This window comes from Odontesthes bonariensis, chromosome 21 (genome assembly GCF_027942865.1).
Source record: "Odontesthes bonariensis isolate fOdoBon6 chromosome 21, fOdoBon6.hap1, whole genome shotgun sequence".
Lineage (NCBI taxonomy): Eukaryota > Metazoa > Chordata > Actinopteri > Atheriniformes > Atherinopsidae > Odontesthes > Odontesthes bonariensis.
This window is the reverse complement of record NC_134526.1, coordinates 15,811,566-15,835,440: the sequence shown is the minus strand read 5'-3', so window position 1 is coordinate 15,835,440 and position 23,875 is coordinate 15,811,566. Positions and strand designations below refer to the sequence as shown.

The 23,875-nt window shown below is 43.4% G+C and overlaps 1 protein-coding gene and 1 non-coding gene across 2 annotated transcripts in view; one reads left to right on the top strand and one right to left on the bottom strand.

Moving 5' to 3' along the window:
• Positions 1-23,512, bottom strand: part of LOC142371899 (nuclear GTPase SLIP-GC-like) — a 28,226-nt gene extending 4,714 nt beyond the window's left edge. The window contains exons 1-14 of the mRNA XM_075454639.1: positions 23,003-23,512; positions 21,604-21,711; positions 20,603-20,669; positions 5,341-5,417; positions 5,157-5,226; positions 4,673-4,785; positions 4,460-4,504; positions 4,050-4,074; positions 3,844-3,930; positions 3,521-3,602; positions 2,905-3,121; positions 1,146-1,544; positions 836-1,002; positions 67-124 (exon numbers count right to left, since the gene is read on the bottom strand). Coding sequence (XP_075310754.1) covers positions 67-124; positions 836-1,002; positions 1,146-1,544; positions 2,905-3,121; positions 3,521-3,602; positions 3,844-3,930; positions 4,050-4,074; positions 4,460-4,504; positions 4,673-4,785; positions 5,157-5,226; positions 5,341-5,417; positions 20,603-20,669; positions 21,604-21,711; positions 23,003-23,512 — 2,025 coding nt within the window. The remainder of the gene's footprint in view (positions 1-66; positions 125-835; positions 1,003-1,145; positions 1,545-2,904; positions 3,122-3,520; positions 3,603-3,843; positions 3,931-4,049; positions 4,075-4,459; positions 4,505-4,672; positions 4,786-5,156; positions 5,227-5,340; positions 5,418-20,602; positions 20,670-21,603; positions 21,712-23,002) is intronic.
• Positions 11,146-11,218, top strand: trnat-ggu (transfer RNA threonine (anticodon GGU)). The gene has a single exon. It is a non-coding gene; the product is annotated as a tRNA-Thr (tRNA).
• Positions 23,513-23,875: the final 363 nt, after the last annotated feature.

Genomic DNA, 23,875 nt, shown 5'->3' with positions numbered 1-23,875 from the left:
TGTAAGTGAGACTTGAAGTTGTAGACAATCTTTCTGTAAAATATTATATCACTATTTAAAACTCACATTAATCTTTTCCTGTTGATTGAATTCTTTGATCACATCTTTCTTGACATCGTGTTGTCTTATAAATATAAAAGAAGGAATATCAAGAACATTATTATATATGGGTCAAGGCAAATCCTCCTTCATCTCAAATAGACCTGAAAAGCTTTTCCAAACAGTTCACTTCTCTGATATACAGCCTTGGTAGAAAAAAGAAAAAAAAAACATAGCCCTCTTTTTAAGAGCCATATGGATGTAATTTTGCTGATGTGGCTACATGTAAACACAACACATATAATGAAGCATTATAAGTTTAAAAACAATCATAGTTAGGGCTAAAGCTTATTTTTACAATGTGACTGTATGGTTATAGTTGCCATTTTACCTACATAACCATTGTCCTCATCTGCCTGTATAAACAAATGTTCCATGGTTACAAATTGTGGAGAAGGACAGTCTAAAAAATCTGTGAACTGTGTTTGTGAAAAAAATGTCATGTGGTCAACATGGTTGTCCATGTTCTTTTGTAACTAAAATGTTGGTTTATTAATCTGTTGAACTGTTGTCTCTAACTTTTCCATAAAGATTAAATGTGGTTGTGTGAAATGTTGTGTTTTCTCTTTTGTTGTTTTTGTTTTTAACGTAAAATTCACCAAACCTTTGTTTTCAATGTCCATAAATTTCCCAAGTTTCCAAAAGACAACCATACCATATGTTAAATGTTACATAGTAAACAAATTCAAAATGAGAGACCGACGATTCATCTCGTGACTTTGGCATTTTCACTTACTTATTTTTAAGAAGATCGGACTTGGTGCAGATGAAGTGAATGTGTTGACACTCGCCACCATTTCCAATGAGGTCACAGACATCGGCCAGCATCTCCCAGGTTTCTTTGTCTGCAGCTGCTCGATTGCTTTCAGTAACAATCCACACAGTTGAACATTTCCCAGCAATCTGAAAGTGTATGAGAGCTCTTGAATATAAATAAATAATCATCGGTTCTTTTTTTGTTAAAAAAAAATGGTTTCAAGACAACAAAATGTTTCTAAAAAAAAAAAAAGAAGCTCAATAAACTTCAGTGCTTCTGAATATGCTACCTCTTTCCACATGTCATTTCTGCTCTTGTTATGGTCCCCATTTCCAGGAAGGTCCACAAGTGTGACATGTTGGAGAAGATCATTCTGTGGCAGCCTGACAGTCACACATTTCACCAGCGGCCAATACCACCTCTTTATGTCTTTGTATTGCTCTTGTTTTGAACCACTTCTTGTGTACTTGACAAGTTCTTTAGACAAATCCTGGTGTGATTTGCATTTCAGAGTCTTCTTCTTAGATTGAAGAAATTCTGGAATTTCTTTGAAGTATTTCTTGTCCATGGGATTTTCAGACAGTTTGTGTCTCCATTCTTCTCCATACACGGCTGACATTCTTTCATCTTCCTTTTTCTCATTATTTTTCACAAACTGTTGATGGAGCCACAACTCGTCTTCCCACTCCTTTCAAAGAAAAGAAAATAATTTGTTACATAACTGCATTACATGACTTCTGGTGAAACCAAGAAACATATTTTTGCAGTTTCATTGCAGGTCTTCAATCAGTCATTATTTTTATTATTATTATTTTTCTTTTTATAATTCATTAAAACTATTCTGGTGAATAAGTGCATTCCACAATAAAGCTAAATGTCTTTGCTACTAAAAATCCAAACACATCTTCAGTGGGGATCTGTGAGTGGAGAAGCCAGTAATTTGTGTGAAATTTAAAACAGCTTGATGATGGATTAAAAACGGGTGCTTCTCAGACTTGTGCTTGATAACAGCGCGGATGATCATCTTTACAAGTCTGTGATCATTAGGATCATCTCCAATCATACAGAAGCAAATTCTTTTTAACAGTCAAGACCAACTCAAAAATTGGGAGTTTCAGTGTATATATGAGTAAGTGATCCACAAAGGCAACACAGTTTTACTCCCAACTCTTCACATACTCATGCTTGATCAGGAACTCTTTGCATGATTTTTATGTACAAGGTACTGCTTTACTGTCACTGAGAAGAAGTTATTTTTCTTTGGTGCATGTTCTACAGCAAACCAGCATGCAGTTGCAGAAGTTGCAGCCCTTTTGTGTCCACTTTAGGAACATGTTTTAGCACTAACCATTGTTTTCTAACCCTACACAAGTAGTTTGATAACTAACCCTTTAATGTTGTTGTTGCAGCCTAATGCCAATCAAGAAGTAATGAAGTTCTTTCAGAACGTGTTGGGATTATATCTAACCGAGGCTACTTGGGAGATGGCATCACATGTCTCTTGCAGAGGTGAAACTTTATGATGGTTGAACAAACAACCTATTTTACGGAAAGCATAATTCTTCCTTGCTTATCTATCAACAAGTAATAAAGACCAGAAAGGGGATCGATGCTCAAATTGCAAGCATGAGACTGGTGTTTGAGTCCAACCTTGAATCCTCAAAAATGCTTTTTTTTTTACTTATTTTATTTGTGGTCTTTATTCTGATTTATGTACTTCATCTTTACTTCCTTTACTTTAGTACTGTACTACTTTGATAAGGATTTGATTACAGTTAGTCAATCAAAGTACAGTAAAGTATCATACAAAATGCAGAATCTTTTATTTCAAAAACCTAAACAAATATTAATTTATTGTGATGACATCTCATCCTGTGACTTTCATTACCAGCTCCAGAAACCCTGCATATGTAGAACTGACAGTTTGGTGTGACTTTGATTGGGAGACTGGTGGAATTGGCATCTATTTCCACGATTGAGACATTGTGTAATCTTGGAGAAACTGACATGCTTCAGGAAAGAATAAAGATATTCACAGTTCATCTTACCTCTTCTGTAATGAACTCAATGTCTGCCTCATAGTTTAGGTTTTTCACATTAGCCTCGACTTTAATCATGACGGATGTACATGCAGTGACCTCTCCAGAGGGCAAAAGATCCTCCAGTCCAATGACAGCATTTATCAAGGAGCTTTTTCCAGCTCCAGTTTTACCAAAAACACCAACCATTTCTTTCTTGTCTATCTCCAAAGCTCCAATTTTTTTCCTGTTTAGAGTTTAGATATATGGATTAATTGATTGAGCAGAAACAAATGCATACACTGAAAATGAGTTTCAAAACCAGTTAAATTCAGGTGTTTTATATTACCAAAGCCTATAATACTTCTATTAGAAACAAGATGCAGTAGTTATTATCTAACCTAGTTATTACCAATTCAGGTCAAGCCCAGAAATTATTAATGATTCATGAAGGTATCTCTCACAAATAAAAATAATTGCAACACTACCATTTAGTTATATTCATTTTTCAGCTAAATACCATAGCACTCATTTTAATGCCATGCCATACCATAGTTTGTAAAATGTAACGCAAACTTGCTGTGAAATTGATAAGTAGTCAAGAGTAGATGGAGCACACACCAAATAAGGAAAACGTTGTACTCACTTCAGGAAGTCATTGAGCTTTGTTTTTTCTTGGTTGTTTAGCCTCACCTTAACTCCCTCCATGATATTTTTCACTGCCTCTGCTGGGGTAAAAGTCAAGAACTATTAAGCAGGAATGATGATGTGTAGCTAACTCTTGACTTTGTGTAAATATTGTATCAGGTTCATACATTAGCTTCTTATCAAAGGAGCTGAGATCTGTTAATTACATGTAAAATAAGGTTTTTGTGACCATCTTAACTGCAGAAAGTTGTGATACAAGAAAAAATACAGTCTATATTTAATCCCCATAAGTGAACTGTCGGCTTCCAGAGATGCAAATACCTGCTTCTGTAGAGTCACACTGTCGCTTAACTGGTGGTTGCCCTGAACTGCACTCGCCCCCATCCAAGTTTTGCTTTCTTTGTTGGACTGAAATGATGATAAAAGCATGAGATTTTTCCCTGGGGCTCTATTATGAAACTTGCTCTTGAGTAGGTTACTGTATATCAATACAGAAGAATGTCATAATAATATAATATGTAACTTACTTTCATCACTTGTGGATTGGCAGACCTGTGTGTGAATGTAAATATTTGACTCAAAAAATTGGTGATCAAGACATAGTAAACTATAGCTATTCAGATGGGTTATTGAAGCAACTTTCACAGGCTTATGTAAAATACACACATAATAAAACGTTCATAATTTCATCCTATATCAAATTAGCTTTACAAACCATGTTCAAATGACTAAAAAATTAGACAGTTAGACAGTTTCAAGACATCACAAAACGTTGAATAAACAGTTAAGCTAAATACGGGAATGTTCACGTCTGAAATATCAATATGATCTTCACTGGAGAAAAAGCAGGACTCATGAAAAGTTATTATCTGACATTAAACATCATCTAAACTAACAGATCATATATAAATATATACCTAATCAGTATCAAACTTACTTGAGCAGAAGATTCTTTTCTCTCCTGATTTCTGTTTTTTTCTTTCTACAGACAAGAAAACATTTGGAAAATCAACCACAGCAAAAATTCTAGTTACTGCTGATTTCATCTTCAGAAGATACAATCATAATTTTAAATTAATTAATCTCTAATAGTAGTTGTTCACACGGTGGGATTTACAAGAGTAATTTACAATAAAACACTGAACATTACCTTTAACTGCCAAAGTTTATCCTTGAAGATTGCTCTTGGTCCCACTTCTGGTATCAATTCCTTAATTTCTTCTTGTTCAAGGACATAGAAACTTTTCTCATCAACCTTTTGATCTGCAATTAAAATATTCAGCTAAAAAAAATAATTCCCATGAAGGAGGTCTATAATTTTGGACAGAGAAGTTACTGTCAATTTAAAGTGTGCTCAGCCTCACAGAGATAATTGAATGGTTGTATTAGCAAAGTAATCCATCAATTCTTTACCTCGAAATTTCTTAATATAGTCGCTTAGACCCCATTCGGTTAATTTGTTACAAACAAAATTATCCATGTCCAAGAACTGAAATGGAAATACAAGTTTTAAGGTTGTAATTAACCATCATTGCTAGACACACATAACATCAGTTATTCCTTAAATAGGTGGTATAATTAAAGGCATATTTATCTTTTTAAAGATTTAGATAAATAAGAACACTTTACAGTACCTGTTATTGAGAGTCGTGAAGACAAAAACAGGTAAGCAGGGAGGAGTAAAGTCACCAGAGATGCACAGATCTGTAAGAAGGTGTGAAGGACAAACGGCAAAGTGGATGGCGAAGTTAACTCTCTGACAGAGGGAAAGTGGAATAAATAAATATGAAAGAGCTGATTATTTAAAGAGGAACAGACCAGAAAGTGGGTGTGGGACGTCAGGTGACTGAGAGGAGCAGGGAGGTGTAGGGTTACTGCTGAGCAGATGGGAGTGGCTGGATGTGAAATGGCAGCAGAGTTTGTAGAGATAATCAGTCATTAATGAATTAACCCTCTAACCGCCAAAGTCGCAGAATTGCGACATGACGTCAGCATAAACAAAACAGTCTGTAGATCAAATAAACGGGCTTTAAGGTGTTCAGTCTTCCTACCACTAGTTGGCAAACATGTTACCCTTTCAAACAAGACCAAGCTCACGTCATTTTGTAGTCATTTTGTAGTTCACATTGTCTTTATAAGACAGTGCAAAAAAGCCGCGCTGGCTCAGACACAGACGCAGTGATTCAGAGCAGACGTGCGAGTCGAATTTTTATTGTCAGCGAACTATTACTGAGTTTTTACACCATGGCTTGTAAGAAGTTGAACCGTGTGGAAGTATTGAGCATGCTATTTGCCGATTCCGACTCCGAAGGAGAGTTTTTACCTCGTGAGGATGAGGATCGGACGAGCACTCATGCTTCCCACGGTGAAACTTCCCCAGGCAATGGTGCCGGCATGCGAAGCGAGGCTGTTCTCCAAGAACACACTCCAACTCATTCTGTGCCGTTATCCAACCTCAATGGAGTGGGTGGTAGTGGGGAACGCGGTCGCAGTGTCCGTAGAGGTGTTGGTCAAGGAATCAGGGGTGGGAGAAGTGGGTCTGCTGTCGCTAGCATGCGCGCTCTCCACCCAGCCCCCGGTGGTGCGGCTAGCCGCGGCGCACCTGTCCGCCAGCGCAATGATCCTGACCGGATCACAAAATGTTCAAGCACAAACACACACTCCTTCTGTCCCTTTATCTGGCTTTTACGGGGTGGGTGGCAGTGGCGAGCGTGGCCGTAGTGTCCGTAGGAGAGGTGTTGGTCGTGGCAGCAGGGGCGTGAGAGCCCATAGCATTAACCGTCCAGTGGGTGGCACCGCGGCGAGTAGCCGCTGCACTCCTCGTGTGCGTGGGAGGGGGAGACGACATGTTGGCAGAGATGTCACCGATGATAGTGGCTGGGTGCATTTGCCGAGAGAGGAAGAATATGAGGACTGGATAAAGTCATTTAGTGAGCCTGTTGGTTTTTTGGGTGAGTATGACTTGGCAAATGCTTCCCCCTTAGGTTTTCTCTCCCTCTTTCTCACTGACGACTTTTGGAACCTCCTTACAACGGAGACAAATCGTTATGCGCGCCAGTATCTGTCCTCTCATGTGTTGTCACCTGTTTTAGTGTGTTTCTGCTATATGATGACATTTTACCACTTGTTTTATTATTGTATTCCTCATTCCTGATCATTATGAATAAGGTTGAACAGGTTAAAAAAAAAAAAAAAAATCAGTTCAATGTCTTCCACTTCTTGCATGTTTTCCTACCCTATGGTAATGATGACAGTATTTTACCACTTTCGCCTGTTTTATTGTTGGTTTCCTCCTTATGAATGATGGTAAAAGACAGAAAAATGAAAATAAGTTCAAACATCAAGTCAATATCCACCATTTCCTGAAAAAATATAGGCATGCGTTTTCCTACTATATGGTAATGATGATATAGTAATATTTTACTACATTATTCTGTTTTATTGTTGCTTTCCTGTTCCCTGATCATTATAGATGATGATAAAAAGACAAAAAGAAAAAAAAAGTTTTAAAAAAACAAGTTCATAATCACTCAATTCCAATATTTCCTGAACATAATGAGATTCAAAATGGCTGCCACCTGATGACGTCATAATATGCAAATTAGATCAATAATTTCATGCCCCACATAAACTATGGATCATGGGCAACATTTTTCTAATGTACAGTAGGCATCTATCTTTAACCCCCTTTCAGCCACCAGCTTTTGAAATATTAATGTCAAAATCCAGTATTTTCAAAAAACAATCTTGGCGCCTAAAGGGTTAAAAGGGGATAAAGTGAAGTTAAAGAATAGATAAATCACACTATAAGAGGTGCTCTTGAAGATAGCCTGAAGTTTCCTGTTGGTTTGCCCAAAGTTTAGTTGTGTTTTACTGGACAAAACAAAGTCATTGAAAGGATTATCTATACAAAGTAGAGTTTAAATGCACAGTAGGACTCCACATATCAAATTTCTATGTGTCTATTAAGCTGTACATGTGGTGAACTGAGGTTTGTGAATATTGTTGTTGTTTTTTTTAAATTACTCAAACATGTCTTCACTGGTTCACATTCTTTGGTGGTGTTTCCCCCTTTCCCAGAGAGCGAGTTCAGTTTAACGGTCGAGCTGCACCTCCGAAACTTGTCATGCATCCTCTGAGCTGTATCTGTGTACTACTGTGTTATTAAGTTGTTCAGGTTATAAAATTACAATGTAATGTCAGCAGCTCTGTGTTGTCTTTACAGAGATCTTAGATAGGCAGATGGATAAAAGCTACCAAGAGACAGTATAATAACACAATAAAATGTTCCACCCAATATCCAAAATGAACCCCAGGTTTCTACTGTGCTACACAATTCTGCACTGCAGAAAAACCAAACATCGTGTTCGGGTTCAAGTTATTCTCACAATGATGTTTGATTCAGGTAGCCCAATTAAAAAAGATCAAAAAGTTGTCACGAGCAGTTCTACAACAAAATCATTAAATCCCCTGTATCTTTTTTTTTTTTTTTTTGCAATACATGGAAACTAATATTTTGAATATTTTTGTCATGGCATATAACATAATAACATAACATAATATAATATTAAGTTCAAAATAAATAAAATTCTGCTTGGGGACCCCAGTTTGGCCCTGCTTTCATGCATAAATAAAAGTAAATATACTGCTTGAGACTCTATCACATTAAAGACTTTACTAAGACACTATTAAAAAATATTCACACTCTGCTGTATTATGCCGGCATCGCATTATTAAAAACAAGAATTTGACCAATTTATACGCTTTTCAGAAAAACTCAGAAAGCTTCTTGAATAAAAACCCTGAAGGTGTCACAAGTGTTTTTACAGAGTATTATTTATTGTGGTTCTGAATACCTACATGAGAAATGTCAAGACTGTTATTGATTTGTCACCCTTTGTCACTGTGGAGAATATTGTGTCAAGAGATGAAAAAATTCTGGTGAGAGGTGGGGTACACATGATTGCTTTTTATAAGAAAGAAAAGAAATGCAAAGATTTGAATGGTTTTAAACACAAAGGAATAAAATCCATTTACTTTTTTATTTAAAAAATATCAACATTTTTTAATATTGAATTGTCATCCCTCGGTTGCAGCATCACCACCTGCACCGTTTAGTTTCACTTCTGGATAAACTGTATTCTATTCACACAAGTCTTTGTGCTTTGGGTGTCACTGGTTAAGAAATGGAGCACCGCGTTAGTTCTGGCAGACCACGTAGTCAACGCGCCCTTTGCCTATTGGCTGACGCCGACCCAACCCTTATGGCCAGCTGCGCTCAATGGGTAATCAGCTGCTGCTCGCAATTGGATGCTGGCATTTGGGGCACTTCATTTAAACTTGGTTTGCTGTCACTGCTTTTTTTTGCTCTCTGCTTGCAAGACGTAGCTCCGATTAGCATACGCGCCGATGCTAGTATTGTTGTTGCTGCTGCTGCTTGCCCTGTCGTCCGGCGTGGATCCCCGCCTGCCGGGGGACTCGGAGGATTTCGACCTTCCCAAGTCCGGCCGAGCCGGGCGGGCTGCCCACAGCGCGCGCGGGCAGAGACGAGGTAGGCCGCGGCGGGCTCCTGTACGTAGCAGGGCAGCCGCGGTAAGACACGCGGCTATCTTACACCGATTTCACATGATTTTGCGTGACTGTAGCTGTGTGGCGCGGGTCTTATGCCGGCACATTTGGATTACAAACCATCCTCCCGATTGGTCCGTTTGGATCCTCGCGGTGATGCTTCTAAGGTGCAACAGGTGCTACACACGGCTGTGGTATGTATGCATTACAGTCTGATGGGTGCGGCGCACCTGTCGTGTCGGGGTGTGGAGTGTTTGTGCCTATGGGGTACCTCATGTCACGGTAGCCACAAGATAGCTTTGCAAGCCAGTTCGGTAACAGATAGCTGGCGCTACCTAACTGGAAACGTTGAACTAGCTAGCTACTGGCTAGCCTTTGACATCTTGAACTGAACCAATTGAAGTGTGGCATTTCATATCATTGTTGTTCTATGAACCGTTCTTAAAAAGTCTGCTAGTTTGCGTTGGCTAGTATACTAGTGGTGGCTAAGGCTAGCAGAACTGTGTTTGGAACCATACAGAGGAGTTCAGCTCTTAAACTCATCAAAATCACCTGCGTTCAACTATGTCAGAGAACAGACTCACAGGTTTAGCAATTCTCAGTATTGAGTCTAAACGTGCAAAAATTTAGATTTGGATGAGTTGTTAGGAGATTTGCTGCACAGCAATTGTTGCATACAGCTTCTGTAATTTGATTCTGTATAGCAATCAGTTGATATACATGTTTTGTATTGTTATTGGTAATGGAGCCTAAGTGTACTTGGCTGACTGAACTACCTTTGAATATTTATTCAACTGGTAAATGAGCTCTGGGAATTATAAATTTTTAAACAGTGGATACATTTTTAGGTGGCTCGGTTTTAATTAAAAAAAAAAGACATTGTGCAGCTGTGCCTCTGTTTAAATAAAACAAGAGCCACTGGTAGGGCTTAACTTGCATGAAGGATACTGATTAAGATCGAAAATAATTTGGGAAGTCAAATCATTAAAACCGCTTCCGGAATTGATGACATGAACAGCAATGACAGAGGTCATTTGTGTTATGAAGGCTAGCCGCAAATTCAACATGGCAGACTCACCAGGTGTTGGCAATCGCTCATCAACCTCCAGGTGTTGGCAATCGCTCATCAACCATCCAGATCCACATATAAGGCGCTCCTGCATGGGGCTTTACCGGTTCATCGGCAAGCTGCATGCATTAGCTCTCGCTTGTTGGTCAACCTCACAGGATTATCATGTCTGACTCGGATTCTGACGCCGCTCAGAGGCCTCCGAGCCGTCATTCTGGCATTTCCAAACCTGCTTTACCCGCTCCCTTTCGTCGGAGCGCCCGGCTCGCTCCTCTCTCTGCTGCCGGCTCTTCAGCATCTGTTCTCCGGTCCAAGAGCATCCGCCCAGCCGATGGCCTCGGCTCCGATCAGCTCGCTTCTTTGGCAGAGCTTCTCCAAACCGGCGATTCATCCACTCCTTCCCCACCCACAGCTGGTAAGGTCCAAGAAGCGATCCCCGCCTCCGGCTAAGCGAAGCCGAGGCCGTCCCCGCCCTGCGGTTCCTCCGCTCCAGCTTCGGGGCACACCTCAGCCGCGAGCCGCCCGGATTATTCCGCCCCGGTTGGTTCTCCGCTGGCTTCGACTTCTGCCCTCCTCGCTTCCCGATCTGTCTTCAGCTCTGCCTCCCCTGGACGCCCAGCAGCTCACGGCAGCTCTCATCTCCTCCATGGATATATTGCAACAATCCATCGCAGCTCTCTCCACACACCTCCTGCCCGCCGCAGCAGCTAGCCGCACAGCCCCCCCTCCGACTTCTTCGGAGCAGCCGAATCAACAGGCTTCTCAACTTCTCCAGGGTGCGTTTTCCCTCGCCGAAGCTCGCCCCGGCTCATCACAGGGTAAGATACGGGACTCTGTCTCCGTTGTTTTAACATGCCTCACCTGGTCTCCCTGTTTGCTTCCCCATGCTCTCATGCTAGGCCGTCGGCCACAGTAGCGCCCTCTGTCCCTCCATTCTGTTAAGCCGTCCCCCTCCGCTCCCCCAGCTGATCACCGTACAGGTAACAGCCCGGCTAGCTCAGTCGGTAGAGCATGAGACTGGTAATCTCAGGGTCTTGGGTTCGAGCCCTACGTTGGGCGTAGCAGTATAATCAACAGATGTTTGCACTTAAGTCAAAGTTCAGCTCTGTTACCACAATCACAGCATCCTCAGTGATGCCTCTTTGAATGATCACAAAAAATGATGTCTTGCTAACAAGGACCATTTCTTAGTCTAATGAAATGATGTTGCAGCCAAGAACTGACCAAACTGTTGGGTAAGGCGCTGTTAACACATGATCAGCATGTAAAGATGTTGGTGACACCATGTTTCATAAGTGTTGCAGCTCAACTATGATAGAGTATTAACTTGTAATGATATTGACTAAATCAGACCAGGAAGAGAAAAAGAGAAAAGATGACCGGAATATCGATAACGATGGAACTGACTATGATGTTGACTCTGATGTGAAAACAGTCGTGTGTGTATTAAGTGAGAAATGCAGGCGTATTTTTCTCTTGCTGTCTGGAAGGCAGAACTTTACAATTGGAGGAAATGTTCTCATTACCTTAAACGGTCTTCACATTGCATTTCCCACAAGGAAAGTCAGGGCTGTGCTGTGACACAATACGTTTGGTATGCGGATATGTTGCAGACCACATAAAGAGTCCTTCAGCGTGGCGACATGTACACAGCTACACCACTGCATTCAAATGTATAGAGGAGCTCCTCGAACAGCTAGCTGCGATTGTGTGCAGCCTTGAGATGAAATGGCTGTCACTGGGGCTGCTGTTGGCGTTGTTAGGATTATGGCTGCAGCACTTTTGTTTTAGTGTTCATGACATGCAAAGCGACGGCTGCTGCAATGCAGCATTAAAGCTGCCGTGTTCTGGAGCAGCATAAACTGTTACAGCTGGACATAACCACAGCAGTGCCATCACAGCGAGTGACTGCGCTCACATACCTGCCCTGCTCTGCTGTACCCTGCTCTGCTGTGCTCTGCTCTGCTTTGGTCTCCAGTGCTCTGCCGTGCTCTGCTGTACCCTGCTGTGCTCTCCCGTGTTTTGCCGTGCTTTGCTGTACCCTGCTATGCTCTGCTCTGCTCCGCTGTGCCCTGCTCTGCTCTGCTGAGCCCTGCTGTCCTCTGCTCTGCTGAGCCATGCTCTGCTGAGCCCTGCTATGCTCTGCCCTGCTATGCTCTGCTCTGCTGAGCCCTGCTATGCTCTGCCCCGCTCTGCTGTGCCCTGCCCTGCTGTGCTCTGCTGTACTCTGCTGTGCCCGGTTCTGCTCTGTGTGCCCAGCTCTGCAGTGCCCTGCCCTGCTCTGCAGTGCCCTGCCCTGCTCTGCAGTGCCCTGCTGTAGCCGGCTCTGCTCTGTTCTCCCATGCCCTGCTCTGCAGTGCCCTGCTCGGCTATGCTCCTTGGCACTGCCTCACGCCCTGCTGCTGCCCCGTTAGACAGGGCTTTAATCTTTACTGCTGGCAGCTGCTCGAATGTTGTGACGCTTCTGCCTCTTGCACAAGGCCACACTGATCTGCGGGACATTTGCAGAGTATCGTGCCGCATGATAGATTTTGTTATTAGTTGTTTTTAAACCGACGCCACAGTATTCTCAATCAGCTGCTCCCAAGGCAGTGTGACAGCAGTCATCTCTCATTGTGTCTTGGCGCACCTCACACATCTCCTTTCGTCCCGGATCAATGAAATATTGTTTTTAAAAGATTTTAGCCACTCGGAGCTGTTAATACTTGAATAAGTAAATGGGTGCTTTCGTGTAGCAGCTGATCTGCTGGCTCTACTTTGTCTTTCAGCGGCTCGTGTTTTGCATCCATGTCAATGGTTGCAGGGTTGCTAACCTTTGCTTTGAATTTGCCCCTTTTGTAAAGGACGAAAACACGTTTTACATTTAATAGTTTATTTAGGCTCTCCTGCATAGCTTTGACCAGCGACGTTTCAAGCTCCCTTATATTCGATCCCTCCTAGCTGGCTTTAACTTCCATGCAAAACTCTATCATCTGGGCTCATGCCCAAGTCTGTTCTCTAACCATGCCATTAAGCCCCTCCTGAAGGGCATGGCTAAGCACTCTCCTCCCCAGCTCGATGGCAGAAAATCCATCACTTTTCTTAAGAGCCTTCTTTTAACCCAGAGGTCGTCCCCTTTTCTTCGTACCTTAAAGCACTCCTGTCAAGCGTTTTCTCTTGGCCTTCTACGGACTCCTTAGGGTAGGCGAGTTCACATCTCAGGGCGTCTTCAACCCGTCAGTAGATCTGATGCCCGACGACTTGGTTTTGTTCCCGATCACTTTGACCTCCACCTCAAACATTCCAAGGGCAAAGGCCCTGCTGACATCTCCATAGCCTGTCTCGGCGGCCTGTTTTGTCACTTCCTAGCCATGATTTAATTTGCTGACAAACGCCATAAGCTCCGCCCCTTCATTGGCCCCTCGTTTCTCACTCCCGACGGCTCCCCCATGACTGCAGCATGGTTCATCAGATTCCTTAGGAAATCCCTGGCTCTAGCTGGCCTTTCCCCTCTACAATACTCCGGACATTAGTTTCAGATTGGGGCAGCTACCTCCGCAGCCGTCCAGGGTGTTCCCGAGGCATCTCTCCAACAGCTCGGTCGCTGGTCTTCGGCAGCCTACTCCTCCTACATCCGTCCAGACCTTCAATCCGTGCTCGCTGCTCAGCGCTCGCTCAGCTTATAGGTAAGTTCTCGCAACTACTGGTGGTGGAGTCCTTCAGCTCTAATTGTCGCTTCTCTCTCTCTCTCTGGCAGCACTATCTCTTTGGCAGATCAAGTGAGCTCACTCTCCCCGTTCTCTCACTTCCCCTGCAGCCCAGGCGGGCTCACTGTTCCTGCCGCAGCCCAGGCGGGCTCACTGTTCCTGCCGCAGCCCAGGCGGGCTCACTGTTCCTGCCGCAGCCCAGGCGGGCTCACTGTTCCTGCCGCAGCCCAGGAGGGCTCACTGTTCCTGCCGCAGCCCAGGAGGGCTCACTGTTCCTGCCGCAGCCCAGGAGGGCTCACTGTTCCTGCCGCAGCCCAGGAGGGCTCACTCTCTCTTTCTCTCTCTCTGCAGGCAGCCCAGGCGAGCTTAATCCACTGCAGCCAGGCGGACTCACTCTCCCTTCCTCTCTCTCCGCAGGGAGCCCAGGTGGGCTCACTCTCCCTTTCTCTCTCTCTCTCTCTCCGCAGGCAGCCCAGACGGGTTCTATCCACAGCAGCCAGGCGGGCTCACTCTCACGTTCTCTCTCTCCTCAGGCAGCCCAGGCGGGCTCGATCTGCTGCAGCCCAGGCGGGCTCGATCTGCTGTAGCCCAGGCGGGCTCACTCTCACGTTCTCCCTCTCCTCAGGCAGCCCAGGCGGGCTCAATCCACGGCAGCCAGGCGGGCTCACTCTCACGTTCTCTCTCTCCTCAGGCAGTCCAGGCGGGCTCAATCTGCTGCAGCCCAGGCGGGCTCAATCTGCTGCAGCCCAGGCGGGCTCAATCTGCTGCAGCCAGGCGGGCTCAATCTGCTGCAGCCAGGCGGGCTCAATCTGCTGCAGCCAGGCGGGCTCACTCTCAGGTTCTCTCTCACTCTCAGGTTCTCTCTCACTCTCAGGTTCTCTCTCCGCAGGCAGCCCAGGCGGGCTCACTCTCCCTTTCTCTCTCTCTCTCCGCAGGCAGCCCAGACGGGTTCTATCCACAGCAGCCAGGCGGGCTTACTCTCACGTTCTCTCTCTCCTCAGGCAGCCCAGGTGGGCTCAATCCACGGCAGCCAGGCGGGCTCACTCTCACGTTCTCACTCTCCTCAGGCAGCCCAGGTGGGCTCAATCCACGGCAGCCAGGCGGGCTCACTCTCACGTTCTCACTCTCCTCAGGCGGGCTCAATCTGCTGCAGCCAGGCGGGCTCAATCTACTGCAGCCAGGCGGGCTCAATCTACTGCAGCCAGGCGGGCTCAATCTACTGCAGCCAGGCGGGCTCACTCTCAGGTTCTCTCTCTCCTCAGGCAGCCTAGGCGGGCTCACTCTCCCTTTCTCTCTATCCGCAGGCAGCCCAGGCAGGCTCAATCTGCTGGAGCCCAGGCGGGCTCAATCTCCCTTTCTCTCTCTCCTCAGGCAGCCCAGGCGGGCTCACTCTCCCTTCCTCTCTCTCCGCAGGGAGCCCAGGTGGGCTCACTCTCCCTTCCTCTCTCTCCGCAGGGAGCCCAGGTGGGCTCACTCTCCCTTTCTCTCTCTCTCTCCGCAGGGAGCCCAGGTGGGCTCACTCTCCCTTTCTCTCTCTCTCTCCGCAGGCAGCCAGACGGGTTCTATCCACAGCAGCCAGGCGGGCTCACTCTCACGTTCTCTCTCTCCTCAGGCAGCCCAGGCGGGCTCGATCTGCTGCAGCCCAGGCGGGCTCGATCTGCTGCAGCCCAGGCGGGCTCGATCTCACGTTCTCCCTCTCCTCAGGCAGCCCAGGCGGGCTCAATCTGCTGCAGCCCAGGCGGGCTCAATCTGCTGCAGCCAGGCGAATATTTTTTTCATGCATAATTAGGTGTTCACAGCATTTTCTACAGATTGAGAACAGAATTACTGCAGTAGATTAACTTAGGATGGTCTATTTTACCGTCATAGAATAACGCCCCACAAAATAATGCTGTTTACAAAGAAGTGCTACTCATGATTCTAATGAAGTGAGGAATCGGAATGCAAACACAACTGCAGTCAAAATACTGACCTTAACTTCATGCATTCTTGATATTCTAAGACATGCTAAGGTGATGGAGCAAATTGCTCGTGTTGCCGCCTCCAGCGACAACTGTAGCCCGACAACACTTGCATAAAATGGTTGTTTGGTCGAAGTCGGATTTTTTTAAACCAAAAAACTTCCAAACTACAGACACGGCTCCTTTTTTTGGCACAAGTTCTTCTGTGTCAGCATGTTCTACTAGTTCTGCAGCTTCGATTTCGGAACTTTCCTGTCTATCCTATCCACCTTCACCTTCGCGTAACGCAAGTGCTTATTACCACCTCGCACCCATAGACAGTAAACATGCGTGTTTAGAAGCGCAACACTGAAAAGGGTCCCGTCTCAAACAATGTCGCGCGACGCAACATTACCCCCGTAATGAAAATCAAAATCAAAATGAGTAATCAAATACACCGGTATGGCGGTATATTAAAAATTCATATCATAACGAAATTATAAACCGGTATTCGGTGTGAACCGGTATACCGCCCAGCACTACTGCATACAGCATGCAAATCTCTGTGATGATCAAAAGGCAGGAAGAATAGAAACTCACTGACAAGAAAATAAACTTTGATGAAAACATATTGCTGTCTGTCAAGGGTGGAGCTTCAACTGTAAAGCTGATATCAAACTAAGACCGTTTTAAAAGGATGAGGTACTGAACAAAAGGAACCAGGGAGCATTTATACTGAAGGAGTGAATGACCAACACAATGCACATGTGGACAATGATGAGATTAGGTCAGGATGTCAAAACGAAAAAACAAAAAAACGGAAATAGCTGTCCTTTTTCCATTTTTTGTTTTAAACCAAAAACGGATTTTGCTGTCTTCATAAAAAAACGAAAAACAAAAAAAACAAAATCAAATAACGGCCCAAATGTGGTTTTTGGAAATTACTTTTTTCACTTTTCGTTTTTTACATTCGAACATGACGGCAGGCAGACCGGAAGCGGAATTCACTCCAAAATAAAAGTAGCGTGCTAATTTAATATCAAACATATTTACCGCTTTTTATACACCCATTGTAGGTAGTAGGCTGCATTTATTTTAGTTAAGTGAAACTACAACAGCTGGCTATTTGGGAGAACGTGATAGCCTATATAAAATTATTATTGTAAGCTATTTTTATGAGCCCTGGATAGAGGGATGTTTGAGCAGGGAAACGTAACATCCTGTAGTAATGTTAAGAGCTTTTATTTTGTACGCAAGACAGCAAAAAGTTCTCTTGTTAACCTGTAACTGAAGAGGTGAATAAAAGGTGGCTGCTGTTCGAGCCAGCGAATGTTAAACGCTACGTGTGGTTCTTTTATGTACCTCAGTATATCCAATCAAGAAGACCCTCGGTTACATTATTTTAGCTCATGCTGCCTCAGCCTGATAGGTTGGTAGTAGTATCACAACAACATTTCTCAACATATTCTTATTCCAAATCATACAAGGCTGTAAGACAAAACATAATAAATCCCTGGAATAAGGGTGAAGTTTGTCCGCTGACATGTATACACACACAGCTGCCATGAGCAAAGAGCAAAAGTTGGGTTAGTTTCGCGTATTACATGGTAAGTGGCCGCGACTTATGCTGTAAGACTGGAGAAGGTTAGCCTGGCTGACGCGTCCACAATCTCGATGAGATGGTGGTCTGGGAACTAGGTGTGCATTTTCTCGTATTTGAGGCGTGGTTTACGAATGCCTAGAGCCGTTTATTGGGCGCTACGAATGTCTATCAAATGACGTCAGGTATTTCCCATGCTGCTTTGCGCGCGATTCATAGCCAATTGTATCACTTATACCAGATGACGACAGAAATTCGACGAGGAAGAAGAAAAAAATGGAAAATAAAAGTAAACTTGCGCTCTAAGCTACTTAAATTGACAACAAAGTAGGCCTATATGCTATATTCTACATGATTTTTTATGTTGTAGAGTTGTGAATTTATTTTAATAATGGAGAAATTGAGCAGCCTTGCTTTGTTGTCTACAGTAGTAGATCAACCCTCATCTTACTTTGAAGCTCCCAGCTCCCAGAAGTGACGTCGACGTAGCTTTAGCAGCAGAAAAGCTATCAGGCTTGTGTTGATGATAATAATAAACTCCTGGACTATGTACAAACTTCCAAATGCATCGTTTTGTGAGTACAGACCATATTTGTACTACTGTAGAAGTTTGGTTTCATGACATGTGATTTTAGTGTGGTAATTTTGGAGATACTGCCAGGGTCCGTTAGCGCTTGTACTAAGCTATTCGGGATAACTCGGTAACTCAGCTGATGTTCAGCCAATATCGGAAAAACTTCGGGTGGGCTACTTGGCTGGATGTCACGGTTCAAATGACCCTAGGGTGAATCTACTCCGAAACACTTTCTAAGGCTGCATTGAACGGTAACGTTGTGTCCGCTGTCATGTTGAATTAACACTCTACAAGCTTCGGTGTAGCGCATAGACGTCGTCATCGTCTTGCTGCCGCCCCCCGTTCTGTGATTGGTTCCCAAACTCTGGCAAAAATAAGGGCGGTGGTTTCCAGGCTGACTTTGCAGTGAGAATGAAATCGAGCGCAAAGCAGCATGGGAATTCCCAGGCTAGGAGAAGGTGGGAATTGGCCAGGAGTTAGGCTACACTGGAAGTCCGGGCAAAGTACGAAATAAATGAACGGGATGTACACTCTAATACACAGTCAGTATTGTGAAGTGTTACCTAAAGGCCTCTGTCATTGTACAGAGACGCTATGATTTGCTTGTACAGCATATTTATAGACACACCCAGCCTCGCTTTCAATATAACTCGCATTCTATAATTGCTATAATTGCCTTCACGAGTCTGTGAACGCGCAGGAGGGAGGGGTGAGGGGGGCTGACGGTTGATTGGCATGTCAGAATCCAATAGAAGTAACTCTCATCATTACTTCTATTGGTCAGACATTTCCTCTTGCTACACCCTCTACAATGGACTAAAAGATCATTTTTTTCCCCAAACATTCTATTTTAGTGGACGCAATGGGGTCGTGACGAGGTTTTCAGACAATATGATAAAAAATGCTCCAGAAAACATGTCATACCCCACCTTTAAAGCTGCAGTAGGCAAGTTTTCAAAATTGTGAGTCTAAAGTCGGAAAATTCGAACTGATACAACTTTCAGGTCCCTCCCCCAACCTCTACCAAGCTCCGAATCGCCCCCCAAACCCCTCCCCCTCTGTGGACGAGGTTGTGCACGTGAGTTCACACCAGTGTGAGCGCACACAAGCTGGGGCAGACTCACGCTCAGCAGCGTGTGCACAAGCTGTGATTGACAGGTAGGATTCCTCCACCCTAACTTGATTGGTTAAAAACAGCCGGGAGCGCTCGGTTTTTGCAAGCATGATTACAGGCTTCAGAGGGAGCTACAGATTTCGTTATTTTTCCTAAACAGCCTATTTAATATTCTACTTCCAGAATCCCATGACAGTTCAAGCTAAGTGGAAACCGCTTATAGTGGTCACGGATATAGTAATCAACCGCTTATATGGATCAAAAGGCTTGGGACGGAATCATTTCTATACAAATGCTGTTTAAATAATTCGTTTATAGTGATCAAGAAATCCGCTTATAATGTTCATTTTTGGCCATTTTATGAATGTAAACATGTGCAAAAATAATTTTAAAACTACGTGTAGCTATTTTATTTTTTCATCCCTTGATTCCTTTCTGGACGTCTGCGTCTGCCCTATGCTTCTGCCTCGCTTGCTAACGTAACGAGTTGACACCGGGCAGCAAGCGGAGCATGTGTCCGAGGATGGGTGCTGGAGAGCGGATTGACTGCGCGTGTGACCGCTGGAAGCTCCAGGCTGGTTCTTGTAAGATGGGAGGCCGGTGGTTTTGCGCATGCGCCAAGCCGATTTTCTAAGTTTCGTTTTCACGCCAAGTAGCACAAATCGACAGAACACCGGCACGGAGGAGCATAGATCCGAGCAGGGGTGCTGAAAGGCGGATTGAATTCAAACTTGTAAGAAAAAAAATGCACCGGCGGCACAGCAAAGAATAAGTTACGTACTGTATTTGAGTTAGCCTACAGTATGTCTGCGCACTGCGCAGTACTGTAATTAAACTTGCATGATAATAAAATTCAGTAAATGCTGAAGCTATCCGTTTCATTTCATTTTTCTCATTGAAAAACGATACAAATGGCATTTAGATGATATTCTCCATAAAAAAATAAGTGAAATACCTGTACTGTAATACAACTTCGGTTTTAGTAATCAACCGCTTATAGTGTTCAAATTGGCTCTGGACCAACGTGATCACTATAAGCGGTTTCCACTGTATGACTAAAAAAAAGTTGCCTACTGCCGCTTTAATACGATAAGTGTTTTATTACTTTGCATGTCTTCCAAAAGAGAAAATAATCAAACGCAGGGTAGCAAAACATTAACCTGACTCCCGCCCTCTGGTATTCGCAAGGGAACGCCCCCGCGTGTAGTTGGTGAACGCAGCCAGATGACGTGAGTCAGGTTAGCAAAACATGGGCGTGAAAACGAAACTTAGAAAATCGGCTCGGCGCATGCGCAAAACCACAAAATAGCAATTCTCGAGAAAGGAAAAATGAAAAAAGTAATTTCCAAAACCAAAATTTGGTCCGTTATTTGATTTTGGTTTTTCGTTTTATTATGAAGACAGCAAAATCCGTTTAAAACGAAAAATGGAAAAAGGACAGCTATTTCCGTTTAGACAGAAAAACGGATTATACACTTATACTTATACTACGTTAACAAGCCTTTATTTTGATAAATGACTCGTCTTACCGACGTACTTGTCTCCTTTGTGTAGCCACTCGGCTCCGGACTTCCAAACGGTATGTGCTCTGACCTTTCAGTGTAACTCAGGATCTTTTTCTCCTTTTTCTGTCCTCTTCACAAGCAGCTGCGCCCACTTCTCTGGCTAAATTCAGAAAAGAACGGAAAAATCGCTGAGAGGCTGAACGTGGCCTGCGTAGCCCCTGATTGGCTGTTGAGGCACTCCCCAGTGAGGTCATACGAACTGTGCGGTGCATTCAAATGCAACAGGAACATTAAACTTTGCCGATGTAACCATAAAATAAATACTCTCCCTCTTCTTTTATTGGTCTCTAATATAATCTAATGTGTGTTTTTCCACCTGGGCTACGGTCAGGGTACTAAAGTATAATCTAAAGTTGTGTTTATTCAAAACACAATCTCAACAGAACTATATAACACGCACACACACTGGTAACAATTTAAACATTCCCTTTCATAACTATAACTAACTTAACTAACTAACTAACAAAATAACCACTAAAAGAAACCATTAACAATTATGAACAAAAAAAGAAAAGATTTTCAGTTAACTAATCACGTCATCATGTTGTTATAAATTGGCTTTATTCTTAGACTTTATGTATTCATATTATGTTGTTCACTAAATAATCTATGTTCCTAGTTTGTACGTTTACACTCTGCTCATACAAACGAAATGTATGTCAGATAGGTCTGGTATATACACGCCTGAAACAACACTCACACACACAATCCATCCTCCATCCTCCAATTATACTTTGTCGAGTGTAAGTACAACCTCTGTGAGATAAAGGTGGACATAAATATGAAATGTGTCCGGATATTGGGGCTCTCTCTGATGGAGGCCCTGCGAGGGCTCTGTCTCTCCGAGTTCAGCACGGCTAAACTTCACATGTGACCACGAATAAATACTTTGTTTAACTTAAGATTTCTCCAGCTTGTTCTTGGGCTTCCAATAAAAGAATCGGGCTAACAATGTCTTTTAAGACCGAAACAGTCTCCTCAATCCCCGTTATTGGGAAGCTCTTGGCCTCAAAGTCCCCATCACGCCACTTCAGGCAGCTGGGCTCAGGATTTTTGGTGGATTTGGGATTGGTCTGAGGGACAAACGCATCCAAACTGGTTTTCTTTTACTACAGTTTTACAATCACACTTTAAAAGTATTATAGGGAACACTCCAGGGAACATACAAGCATTAGCAATTTCAGTGCAGAAAAATGAGATGAAAAGGGTTTACAGTGACACACAAGGTGGTAAGTTACAGCAAAATGATGCACTACTGTTTACAGGATTCTATTAAATTCATCATCATTCCATTTTGGCGAATACTTACATTGTAAAGGCATACAAATTTTAGGAATTTGTATGAATCTTTTACACAACTTTAACACGCTCAAAACCACACGCTGGTATCCACATGAAAACCCCAACCAGAAGAAAAGAATAACTGAGAAAATGTTAAAACTGTCAATAATTTTTTCTGAGACGAGACATCTCTTAAGTCAACTGTTATTGTTTCAGTTGTTGAGAATAAACTTATAGTCATACATTAGTGACATCTGGCACACAGCAAAGACTCCCTCCCCTGCTGCTTCTACAGCATTTAAGCTGTGGAGTGACTCTAATGTCTCTCATATGAGTTTGGCAAAGGCACAAGCCAACCATCAACATACATACATTTACACCTGATGTCATCTAAGAAGAATGCTTTGGTGTGGTGTTTTGTCCTTTGAACTCTTACAAAGATCCTCCTTGATTCATCGTTTGGACTTATAGGTCTGAACAGTGGGTCAGGTTTGATGTCATACATGCGGACTACAATGATTGGAACAGCTTGGCACAAACACTTCGACATGCAAAGGCACTTCTTTTTGAACAGGAACATAAACTGTATTTCTCCACAGCAGCCATTCTTGAGTCTAATAACACAGTCTGCCCTGTCTGACTCTTTACAATTTGCTGATCGGTAAACAGTGTTTCCATTTGTGAAGCTGTAAAAAACTTCCACTGACTGGATAAGAACTTGTCGATTTAAGAGCTCTTCTATAGCTAGTTTTACAGGACCTGTAATTGTCAGATTCTGGGATTGTCCAAGCTGTGAGTAAGATTCCTCCTTGTCATTTACTTGCGATAGCTTGGTTAATAACTCCCCAAATTTTAGAGGATGGTTAAAAGCCAAAGAAATAAGGTGACTGGGTATGCGCTGCCAGAAGATAAACTTCTGGGAAATTTGTTGAGGATTGCAATCAATGTCTGTAAGCCATCTCCTTAAATTTCCACTGTTTCTCTCAAAAGTAAAGGCTGATGTGGCCCACAGAGGCCCCCAGTTATGTACACTTTCAGCGAGGTGGATTAACTGATGACAGTTAAAAGACAAGTTTTCTTCACCATAAAGTTCCCTTTATCTTCATATGCTTCAAATTGGTCTTCTTGAAAAGTGCCAATTGATGGATGAAGAACATCCTCCATTTCCTTTGTCTTTTCCTCAAACTCTCTTTTGTCCTCTTCCAGCTGCTTTATTTCCAGCTCCAGATCTTTTCTGTCTTTCTGCAGTTGTGTCTTCTCTTGTTCAAAGCTTTCCTTCTCTTCCTCTACTTCTCTTTTTTCCTCCTCCACTTTTGCTTTCTCCTCCTCTAAATCCTTCTTTTCTGCGTCCAGATTTTGCTTCTGGCGTTTCATCTCTCTCTTTAGCTCTTCCAGGGTTCCACTCTCTTTCCTCAACTTTAAGGTGGCCTCTTCAAGTCTTTGCAAATCCTGCCTGTGTTGTCTTTTTTCCTCCTTCTCATCTTTTAGTTCCCTCCACGTCTCTTCTAAATCTTTCCTTTGTGTTGCCAGATTTGCTCTTTCTTTTTCCACCTCAGCGATGGTCTCTTTCACTCTTCTGGTTTCATCCAGCATCTCAGCGTCAGCGTTGGTAAATATCTTGAGACTCGGGCCCTTACAATCACTGACCAAGTTCGCAACCTCGGAGTGTTGATAGACTCAGATCTGACTTTCAGCAGCCACATCAAAGCTGTCACCAAGGCAGCTTTTTACCATCTCAGAAGGTTGACACCCTAACAACATGGTGTCAGGAGAACCACCTCTCTCTCAACATCAGCAAAACGAAGGAGATGATCGTGGACTTTAGGACGCGGCAGGGGGTGGAGCATGCACCTCTCCACATTAACGGATCTGAAGTAGAAAAGGTCAGCTGCTTCAAGTTCCTTGGGATTAATATCAGCCATGATCTCACCTGATCTCACCACAGAATTAATACTG